Here is a 12021-nt window from a genome sequence, read left to right as displayed (position 1 = left end):
AGGCGGAGGTTGCGGTGAGCCGAGATCGCGCCATTGCACTCCAGCCTGGGTAACAAGAGCGAAACTCCGTCTCAAAAAAAAAAAAAATAAATAAATAAATAAATAAAAATGTTATTTATGTTATAAATGCATGAGGTAATGGATACTAACTACCCTTATTTGATCATTAGAGCAACATACACATCTATCAAAACATCAAACTGTATCCCATAAATATGTATAATTACAACATGTCCATTTGTAATTAAAAAAAAATTTTTTTTTTTTGGAGCGATCTCGGCTCACTACAACCTCCACCTCCCAGGTTCAAGTGATTCTTGGGCCTCAGCTTTCCAAGTAGCTGGGATTACAAACGTGCACCATCACGCCCAGCTAATTTTTAAGTTTGTAGTAGAAACAGGGTTTTGCCATGTTGGTTAGGCTGGTCTCAAACTCCTGGCCTCATGTGATCTGCCTGCCTCAGCCTCCCAAAGTGCTGGGACTACAGGCATGTGCCACCATGCACAGCCTTAATTAAAAATTGTTTAAATATTATTTGTTAACATGAATCAATTTAGCATTAGTTTTAAAACAAATAATTATTAAATAAATTTTAAAATGTTTTAATTTCCGATGTAGTAACTACCGATAGATTTAAGCCACATAAACAAAAGAGCTGAAATCTTCAATTTTTAAGAGTAAAGAGATCCTCAAACCAAAAAGCAGGAGAAATCCCTGGTCTAGAATGTAAAGAATCTTTTTGGAACAACCAATTTGATTTTTTCAAAGAATACATTTAAAATAAAAGACAGACAGAACCCACAGATATAAAGGAACTTTATTTACATAGTATCAATGGCAATAAATGTACTTGGATCCTGATTCAAACAAATGGCTTAAAAAGTAAATTGATCATGGAAATAAATATTGGCTCAATATTTGATGATATTTTAAGAAACCTTTTTAGGTGTTAAGAAAGACTATAACTAAAAATAAAAAAAAAAAAAAAAAAAGACCATAACTATTGAAGCTGCAAGATGACTACATGGAAGTCATCATGTCAGTTCCACAACATTAATCCTTTTAAATGTAAGAACTAGAAAGCACAAACATTCTCTACTTACTTTTTCAATTCTAACTCTGAAAGAGAAATAGGTAAGAGTATTAGACAATATAAAAGCCACTGAATTGTCAATTTAAAATAGAATCTCTTCATTTTTAGGATTTATATTGCTATGTATTTTTAAAGCAAATAAAAAATGTTCTTTTACTTCTCCATTTTTCTAAAACCAAATTAATTAGAAGAGCTAAGAATTTAAAGTACTTATTTTAGCACATCTTACAAATTTAAAGCCATATTAGTGAATACAAATGTTAATTCAACAAATATTTAAGAACTTTCATCAAAGGCAGTATGCTGGGGCCATGGAGGCTAAAAACTGAAATAGGAAAACAACCTGAAGGAGCCCTCTATCTACCTCACAACCAATGTCACCCCCCAACCTATGACACAATATAAAATGGTAATTCGTTCCCTGAAAGATAACATAGCTTGTTGATGAAAAAGTGCTGATTTCAACAAATGATTACAAACAGGAGGAAAATCTAAACTTTAAATAATGTATTATTTTAATTGTTGCCAACTCCAGGAAAAATAAGCCCAGCATGGTAATGTGCACCTGTAGTCCCAGCTACTCAGGAGGCTGAGGTAAGAAGATCACTTGAGCCCAAGAGTTCAAGAGCAGCCTCAGTAACACAGTGAGACACTGTCTCATTAAAAAAAAAAAAAAAAAATTAGGAAAAATAATTAACAGGCATGCAAAGGCCGACCATTTTCCAGGTTTGGCTCTTTGCATCCAAAGCTATTTATCACCTCAGCACTTTCACATATTCCCAGTGGCTGTTGGCCCATGCCCCACCTAACTTGTTCAAAGAGGTCTTTTATTAAACATCATCTTGCAGAGATGATTTCCCTCTAACTAAAGATTTCCTACTTCAAAGAACACAAAATTTGTATTTACCATTTTTTTGTTACTGGTTGCCCTTACCACAAGACTATACATTCCAAAGGCAGGAATAAACTTTGTTTTCTTTTCCATTGTAATAGACAGTTGATAAATACAGGGTGAATTAATATACTTGAAGGGGTTGAGGCACTTATAGTTTTGTTAAGACACGAATATAACATAAGAGGCTGGTACAAAGGATACAATCACTAGACTAGGGAGGGCAGTGACCTTCACCAACTGCAAACAATTCCTCCTATCTACCTTGTTTACTACAACTCTTCTAGAGATCTTTCAGTCAGTGTGCATAGAAAAGAGCCCAAATGTTAGTGTTGGTTTCTAAGTTCAGGCATGCTCATGGTCAAGATTTCTACAGAAATGAATATAAATGAATGGTGTACATTAAGTTTTATAATTTAGCCTCATAGTGACTGAGACATTCACAGTTTAAAAGAGTCACCTTCAAAGGACACTATTAAGAAAGTAAAAAGATGACCCACTGAATGGAAGAAAGTATGTGCAGCGTGAATCTAACACAATACTTTTTTTTTTTTTTTTGAGACAGAGTCTTGCTCTGTCGCCAGGCTGGAGTGCAGTGGCGCAATCTCGGCTCACTGGAACCTTCGCCTCCTGGGTTCAAGCAATTCTTCCGCCTCAGCCGCCCGAGTAGCTTGTACCACAGGCACGTGTCACCATGCCCGGCTATTTTTTGTATTTTTAGTAGAGACGGGGTTTCACCATGTTGGCCAGGATGGTCTCGATCTCTTGACCTCGTGATCTGCCCGCCTAGGCCTCCCAAAGTACTGGGATTACAGGCGTGAGCCACCGCGCCCGGCCTAACACAATACTTTTATCTACAATACATTGGGAACACTTACAACTCAATAATAAAAGACAAATTTTAAATTGGGCAGAATAGATATTTCTCTAGACAACATCCAAATGGCCAATAAATACATGAAAACAGGTTCAGCATCATTAGTCATCAGGGAAATGCATTTCAAAACCATGAGATACCACTTCACACCCACTAGGCCAGCTATAATCAAAAAGACAAATAACAAATATTAGCAAGGATGTAGAGAAATTAGACCCTCATTACACTGCTGGTAGGAATGTATTTTAAAAACATGTAGCCGCTGTGGAAAATAATGTGGTGGATCCTCAAAAGGTGGAACACAGGATTCCCATATGACCCAGAAATTCTACTCCTCAGTAAATATCCAAGAAAGACGAAAACATATCCACAAAAAAACTTGTACAAGAGTGCTCACCGCAGCATTATTTTTAATAGCCAAAAAGTGGATACAACTCAAATGTTTACCAACTGATAAATGGGTAAATCCATATAACAGAATATGATATGGCCACAAAAAGGGCTGAAGAACAGTATGCGGTCTTTTGCTACTGGCTTCTTTTAGTTAGCATGTTTTCTAGGCTCATCCATGTTACAGCATGAATGAAAACATACAAAAGATCAAATACTGTATCATTCTATTTATATGAAATGGTAAAAATAGTCCAATCTATAGAAGCAAAGCAAATTAGCAGTTGCCTACGGCTGGGAGAGAGATGGAGGACTGGGGACAACAGCTCAACGGCATGGAGTTTCTTTTTGGGTAATAAAAATGTTCTAAAACTGGTGATAGCTCTACAATTCTATAAACATATTAAAAACCACTAAAAGTAAACTTTGAATGAATGAATGGTGTGGTATGTGAATTACATCTTAATAAAGAAAAAACAAAATGGTCACTTACATTTTTGGTTACAATTTACTGCATTTATCAGGAAAATTGTATGTCATTTTGGTCTTCATAAAGGCCTTGAGCTTTATCCTTCCAAACAGAAATTCTTTATTTAAAGGAGATAAAGATATGGAAAGTAGGAAAAGAAGGGAAACCTTCATAACTGAATGGCTACCATATCTAACATATATAATTTTACCTATTCATTCTTGTACTTTTTTTGGTTTGTTTGTTTTCTGAGACAGGGTCTTGCTCTGTCACCCAGGCTGGAGTACAGTGGTGCAACTGGCTCACTGCAGCCTAAACGTCTTGGGCTCAAGTGATCCTCCCACCTCAGCCTCTTTAGTAACTTAGGGCCACGCCATCACATCAGCTAATTTTGGTATTTTTTGTAGAGATAGGGTTTTGCCATGTTGGCCAGGCTGGTCTCAAACTCCTGAGTTCTGGTGATCCACCTCCCTCAGCCTCCCAAAGGGCTGGGAGTACAGGCATGAGCCACAGCACCCAGCTCATTCTTATATTTTGAACAGTAACTTCTACCACTTTCACATTTTTGTCTTTACACACTTTGAGAAACTAAAGAATGCCTAGCTTAACACAAAATGTTCAACTAATTTTCCTTAGTTTGTTGTAGTATATTTTCAAGTTTGATCAATTCCTTTTATAATTATTCTGCAGAGAAAATGTGATTCAAGATAAGGTAAAATAACTAAAAGGATGCCTGGTACTCAGTAAGTGATTGCCATTATCTTTAAACTACAAGAGCCGAGAATCCTGAAGTCGATGAGCAAAACTGCAGGCACAAAGGCTACACCCTGCAAAGGCAGTCATCTGACAAGAAAAGGAAACCCGTGGCAGAGTAGCCCAGGCTAACATGAGAATTGCAGCAGCAGCAGCGGCGGTGTGTTCATCAGCATCACTACTACTGTCAACACTATCATCACTAACCCCCTCCTCCTAAAGCATCTTTCTATGTGCCTTTAACTTTTTCTACTTATACTTAAACATATGGAAACATTACAAACTCTGCTAAAAGCACATCTTATTTTCCCACATTTGTACCAACATTTTCTTAAATACATTAAGTATCAGATAGCTTTCTCCTATTATGTTAGGAGTTAATATGGTGTTAATCATTACTATGCATGTTTTCAAACTTGACCACATAGCATTATTGGTCTGTACCTTGTTTTCTTAGCTCAAGATTTTGTTTTTCAATTCAGTCATGTTGTTTCATGCAGCTCTAGTTCATTCATGAGAACTTCTAGACAGTATTACATTTTATCAACATCACAATTTATTTGTCCATTCTCAGGTTAATGGAATGGTTTTTTGGTTTCTTTTCTTTTTTTTTTTTTTTTTTTTTTTTTTTTTTTTTTTTTTTTTTTTTTTTTTTTGGTAGAGACAGGGACTCACTATGTTGCCCAGGCTGGAATGTTTAACTCGTTTTCAATTTTGTTGTTATGAAGCTGCAATAAACATATTCCTTGAGCACAATACTTATTTCTAGAATATATTCCTAGAAAGAAAACTGCTAGGTCAAAGGATATATTTAATATATACCTCCAACTTCATCAGAGGTTGCTAGTAGATCTACAAAATAGTTAAAAGTTTTACATTCCCACCAAGTGGTATAAGAGTTCCCGTTTCTCTTTGTCCGCAACAATTATTGATAAGGTCATACTTTTTATTTTGCCAAACTGATGAACATAAAGTGGTATCTCACTGGCTTACTTTTCCTAATTTGTAAGATTATCATTTATTGGCCTTTCAGGTTTTGTCATGTGAAATGCCCATAAAGAGTATTGCCATTTTTCTACTGATTTGTAATAGTTCTTTAGCGAGTCTGGGTATCAACCCTATGTTGATTACATGTGTTTCTAAATGCACTTTGCAAAAACAAAAAAAAACAAGATAAACCTGTTACTGATTCTGAAATGTAGTAAAATGTAGAAGCAAAGTTAATTCCTGACTTTTCAAAGTTCAGCTACTTTCCAGACCTTTATATCAGTGTTTCTCACACCTTTCTGTCCACTCACAGAAGATGAACTCCTCATTCAGGGCCAATACACATACACTTACACATAAACTGAAAAACGGGGCTGTAAATAAATTTCTTCTAAAGGATGGGTGACGTTTTCATAACCACAAGCAAATATACAAGAAAAGGATAGATATCTCCATTCTGTACAGCCAACATTTTGGCTCACATTTTGGTTGTTATGTAAATACATCATACAGCTTTCACAAAGTTCAGTAAGCAAGAGTCTATTTTGATTAACAACAGTTTGTTAAAACCTTTAACACTTGATAAATAACCATTATATCCATCAGGATGTTTACAACAATAATGAAGAGTGCCCACTCTACCCAATGAATTAAGAATTAAAGTGCAAACTCAGACTAAGCAAATGCAATTTTTTATTTTCAGTCACACTAGCATTATCAATTTTTTACAGATAAAGTTGCTCTGCATACGTCAACTGATTCTGAATATTTTAGTGACAGACATCTCAAAAAGTTTACTTCATTCACAAGAACACTATCAAATGTTTTGCAAAATAAAGACACTGCCTTAGGGCATATAATCATAGAACAGGAAAAGACTTTAGGTCACTTAATCTAAACCTCTCATTTTCAGGTAAGGCATCTGCAAATCCAGAACTTATACGAAATTTGCCCTATCGAAATCCTCTAAAGTCTACAAAAATTCTGAGTCCTTTCCACTGAATCACCCATCTTCTTACATTAGATTTCTAAAACTATTCCTCCATTAATTTTACAATAAGTTGCTGCGTTGTAGAAATGACGGAAGTAACTCCCAAACCCACACCAATCTTTTTCTTCCCATTTCCCTACCTTTCCCTCCCGTATCCTCCATTATCACTTACAGAATAAAAAAATAAATAAATAACTGACCACTTGAATTTCTGGCCCTAATTGTGTGCGGAGTCCCAAGCCCCTGCTATGTTTCTGTGTTAAGTTAATCTGAGTTTAAAAAATTATTCATTCCTTTATTCAATAAATATCTAAGCCCAGACTTTGCAGAAGCGCGGTGCACGCAGCTTCTCCAGCCCGCAGACCACCACGCGCTGGCATCCCGAGGCCGGGAAGCCGGGGGCGCTGGAGAAGCTGGGTTCCCTGGGGCGCCTGTAAACCGGCCGAGTGGTGGGGAGCGGCCGAGAAGCGCGGGCGACTCACCTTTCCGCAGCTCCCGCTCCCACACGGTGACGATGGGCCGCGAGTGTTTGCGGTGGTGAATGAGCCACAGGGACAAGGTCTGCACGCTCTGCTGCGAGTTGCTCAACTCCGACAGCTTCTTCTCCAGCGCTGCCTCAGAGAAGGCTGACATCCCTCCAACACCACGTTCACGCTGTCCCAAGCCGTGGGGCCGAGGGGAGGAGAGTTTCGCCGCCCTAGCCGCGGCCTCGCCCCCTCACCCCACCCTTCCTTACGCTCTCACCAAGGCCGCCGCTACATCCAAGTCCGGCCGCAAACCAGCAAGATGGCGTCCGGCCGGCAGTGACGTCACAGGGATCCATGTCCCGCCCCTCCCGCTGCTAGCCCTGGGAAAAGGCGCGGCCCAGAAGCGGAACCGCCAAGCGGAAGGGGCGGAGCCGAAACAAGTGCCGGGAAGGTGGGCAGGGGCGTGACGCATGGGTCAGTTTCAGAGGCATGGTGGGAGTTTGCCAGTCCTGAACCCTCCTCAAAGGAAACTCTCTGTCAGGGAAGCAGTGAGTACAGATCTCTACATAGGCGTGTAAATTGGTATAAATTGGGTCAGGCACTTTAGAGACTACTTGCATGACCAATTACATTTAAAAATACACTTTCCTAGGTAGAATATAGGATGGTTACCAGAGGCTCGAAAGGGTAGTTGGGGAGGGGGGCACACACAAAAAACAATAAAATGACTAAATATAAATAGGACCTAGTACTTGATAGCATAACGGAGGGACTATAGTCAATAATAATTTAATTGTACATTTTAAAATAACTAAAAGTACAGTTGGATTGTTTGCAACAAAGGGTAAATGCTTAAGGGGATAGATACTCAATTTTGCATAATATGATTATTAGGCATTGCCATGCCTGTACCAAAATATCTCATGTACCCCATAAACATATACACCTATATACCCACAAAAATTAAAAATGAATAAAAACTTAAAAATTATAAAAATACACCTTTCTAGCAATTTCACTAATAGCTGTCGGTGCTGGAAAAACACCAGCATATTTGCACCAGGAGGCTTATTCTAGATGTTCAGTCTAACACAGTAACAGTGAAAAACTGGAACATTCACTGTTGCAATCTACACAGATACATCTGTATTCCAGAATACATGCAGCAATTTAAAATATGGATTAATTCAAGATATGGTGGATTTGGAGGGGTTTGGGTGGGTTTTTGGGGGGTTTTTTAGACAAGGTCTCACTCTCACCTGGGCCGGAGTTAAGTGGCATGATCACAGCTTACTGCAGCCTCGAATTCCTGGGCTTAAGAGTTCCTCCCACCTTCACCTCTCAAAATGCTGGGATTACAGGTGTGAGCCATCTTACCCAACTGGATTTTTTTTTTTTTTAATTACAGAATCAAAAGTATAGTATACCACTTCTTGTTAAAAGATATTTAGTTTATATGGATTCACAAGTAAGTAAACACATGACAAAGATTTGGAGGAATACACAACACATTAATACTGGTCTCAGGGAGAGGATCAGAATTGGAGCCCTTAAATTGTGTCCATATTGTTTTCATTTTTACAAGAAGAATATGTGCATGTAATACTTATATACTTAAAAATTAATTACAGAAATCTCATTATTAATCTAATGCATACACTGTCATATTCTAATTTTTTTTTTTTGAGACAGGGTCTTACTCTTGTGCCCATGATGGAGTATGTGGCTCAATCACGCTCACTGCAGTGTTTATCTCCTGGGCTCAAACAATCCTTCTCTGGGTCAGCCTCCCAAAGTTCTGGGAATACAGTTGTGAGCCACCATGCCTGGCCCTAAATATTAATACAAGAAAATTCCAGAAAAATACAAAAGAAACTATAGGAATTCCTAAACTATCTTTTGAGAAGCACCATTCAGGAACTTTGTGGCCAGATGCATGGCTCGTGTCTATAATCCCAGCAACTCTGGGAGGCCGAGGTAGGAGTTTCCTTGAGCCCAGGAGTTGGACACCAACCTGGGCAACATGGTGAGACACCGTCTTTACTAAAAGTTTAAAAATTAGCCAGGCATGGTGGCATGTGCCTATGGTCCCAGGAAGCTGAGGTGGGAGGATCATCTGAGCCTGGGAGGCAGAGGCTGCAGTGAGCCATGATGGTGCCACTGTACTCCAGCCTGGACAACAGAGAAAGACCCCCTCTCAAAAACAGAAAAAGAATATGAACTTGTAGCAAGTAGGAACCAAATATGTATATTTGTGCTTGAGGTTCAGAAATACTGTTGTAGAGGGGAAGTTCACTCTTCCTTCCCCTTTCACTCCAATATCTATTCCTATCTCTACATTCCTTTCTCCATTGTACATCTTGTTTATTCAATCTGCTTAGCCTAGTTTTTAACTTTAATTTAGTTAAAGTTAGCTTTTTTTTTTTTAAGAGACAAGATCTTACTCTGTTGCCCAGGCTGGAATGCAGTGGCACCATCACAGCTCACTGCGGCCTCGACCTCCCAGACTCAGGTGATCCCCCCACGTCAGCCTGCCAAGTAGCTAGGACTACAGGCTTGCCACCACACTCAGCTTATATTTTATTTTGTACAGATGGGACCTCACCATGTTGTTCAGGCTGGTCTTGAACTCTCAGGCTCGGCCATCCTCCTGTCCCTGCCTCCCAAAGTGATGGGATTACAGAGGTGAGCTACTGAGCCCGGTCAAACCTGTCTATATTCTGAGTCTTTAAAAATATCTTCAACACTACTCCATTCCATGGGCCCTGTAGCCACCAAAGACTACTTCCCATCTCCCATTGTCTTCACCTGAGATTTCCACTCTTCTCATTCTCTACCTTTGTCTTCCTCTATATCTCAGTTCTACCTAAAATTTCAGCTTAATTCTGCCTTAAATTTCAGCTTTCTTTTCTTACCACCCAGTCCAATGTTAGATTCCTTCCTTGTGTTATTTACTAACTTAAAGACCTTATTTAGCACTTATACTACTAGTTTATGTTATTTGCATTTTAATATATGTATTCTCTCTCCCCAGCTAGATTTAGCACTCTGTAACTCAGTCATAGCACCAACTCTTCTGTCTTCCTTGGTCCACAGTCTGATTTGGCTGTCCCTGCCCCAGGCTCCCAGAACATTCTGTGTATGAATGTGCCATGTCTCTTGGCACTAGGCTGTTAGATCTACATTTATTGACATTGTTACTTATAACTATATTTTCAAAATATTGACTGTTTATACCTTTAGATACTTATGACTTGTTTTTTTTTATTATGACTTGTTTTTATATCTTGTGTCTAAATTGGAAAGGAGGAGGTAAAATGATCTCCATTCACAGAAGATATGATCTTAGATACAGATTTTAAAGAATCCACACATAAAAATTAGAGATAATAAACAAATTCAGCAAAGTTGTGGAATAGAAGATCAACACACAAAATAAGTTATATTTAGATACGCTGATAAACAATTTGAAAATGACATTAGGAAAAAAATAATATTTACAATAACATCAAAAAAAGGCTGAAATACTGAGGAATAAATTTAACCAAGGCAATGTAAGACTTGTATACTGAAAATTACAAAATATTGGTGAAATAAATTAAAGATCTAGATAAATAGAAAGATATCCTGTGTTCATGGATTGGAGGATTTAATATACTTAAGATGGTAGTGCTATCCAAAGCAATCTTCAGATTCAATGCAATTCGTATTAAAATACCAATGGCCTCTTATGCAGAAATGGAAAATCTGATGTTAATATTCATATGGAATTGAAAGAAACCATGCACAATCAAAACAATCTTGAAAAAGAAAAAAGTTGAAGAAGTCACAGTTTCTTATTTCAAAAATTACTTCAAAGCTACAATTATATCAAAACATACACCAGAACAGTGTGGGTCACGTGCAGTGGTCATGCCTGTAATCCTAGCACTTTGGGAGGCCTAGGCGGGAGGATTACTTGAGGTCAAGAGTTCAAAACCAGCTGGACAATATGGTAAAATCCCATCTCCACTAAAAATACAAAAAAAAAATTGGTCAGGCATGGCGGCAGGCACCTGTAATCCCTGCTACTCGGGAGGCTGAGGCAGGAGAATTGTCTGGACCAGTGAGGGGGAGGTTGCAGTGAGCCAAGATTGAACCAGTGCACTCCAGCCTGAGTGACAAAGTGAAACTCCATCTCAAACAAAAAAAAATTGCAATATATTATTCAGCCATAAACAGAGATGAAATAATAATGCATGCTACAAGACAAATGGACCTCAAAAATATTATCATAGCTGGCACAGTGGCTCATGCCTGTAGTGCCAACAATTTGGGAGGCTGAAGCAGAAGTGAACCCTTGAGGTCAAGAGTTCAAGACTATCCTGGACAACATAGTGAGACTCCATATCTATAAAAAAAATTTTTTAAGCCCAGACGTGGTGGCTGACACCTGCAATCCTAGAACTTTGAACTCCTGGACTCAATAAATCCTCCCACCTCAGCCTCCCAAAGTGCTGGGATTATAAGCATAAGCCATTAAGCCTGGCTGGAATTTAAATTAGAATTTGTAAATATATGTAGGTTAGAGTATAGCATAGTACCTGGAAGCACGTAAGTGTTTGATCAATTTTTGCTGAATAAAATAGGAAATGCGAAAAAGATATAAGTACATTTAAATGAAACAAACTTGTATAAGAGGATCTTAAGTAAACAATTAGTGAGATCATGAGTGACTGAGATGTAGTTGGGATACCTCTAGGTAGAGCATAAATTCTTAGCAGTTTAGAAAGAGAGGGAAAGTAATTAACATAGTAATCACCACTTACTATATGCCAGATAATTTACAGATGTTAAGTTACAGATGTTATGTTAATCTTTGCAACCCTATAAAGCTTATTTATTTATTGAGACAGAGTCTCACTCTATCACCCAGGCTGGAGTGCAATGGCGCAATCTTAGCTCACCATGCCTCCTGAGTTCAAGCAATTCTTCTGCCTCACCCTTCCGAGTAGCTGGGATTACAAGCACACGCCACCACACCTGGCTGATTTTTGTATTTTTAGTAGAGAAAGGGTTTCACCATGTTGTCCAGCCTGGTCTCGAACTCCTGACTTCAAGTG

The 12021-nt window shown here is 38.4% G+C and overlaps 1 protein-coding gene across 3 annotated transcripts in view; it reads right to left on the bottom strand.

Moving 5' to 3' along the window:
* Nucleotides 1–7270, bottom strand: part of RPRD1A (regulation of nuclear pre-mRNA domain containing 1A) — a 79987-nt gene extending 72717 nt beyond the window's left edge. For 2 of the 3 annotated variants that reach the window (XM_017511385.2, XM_017511384.2), the window contains exon 1: nucleotides 6935–7269. In XM_017511385.2, coding sequence (XP_017366874.1) covers nucleotides 6935–7085 — 151 coding nt within the window. In that variant the 5' untranslated portion in view covers nucleotides 7086–7269. Of the gene's footprint in view, nucleotides 1–6934 lie in introns of all 3 variants that reach the window. The other variant, XM_017511386.2, reaches the window with a different exon arrangement.
* Nucleotides 7271–12021: the final 4751 nt, after the last annotated feature.

The sequence above is a fragment of the Cebus imitator genome, unplaced genomic scaffold (genome assembly GCF_001604975.1).
Source record: "Cebus imitator isolate Cc_AM_T3 unplaced genomic scaffold, Cebus_imitator-1.0 Scaffold448, whole genome shotgun sequence".
Lineage (NCBI taxonomy): Eukaryota > Metazoa > Chordata > Mammalia > Primates > Cebidae > Cebus > Cebus imitator.
Note: the sequence above shows the minus strand (reverse complement) of the source record. Positions and strands in the feature narration are given on the sequence as shown.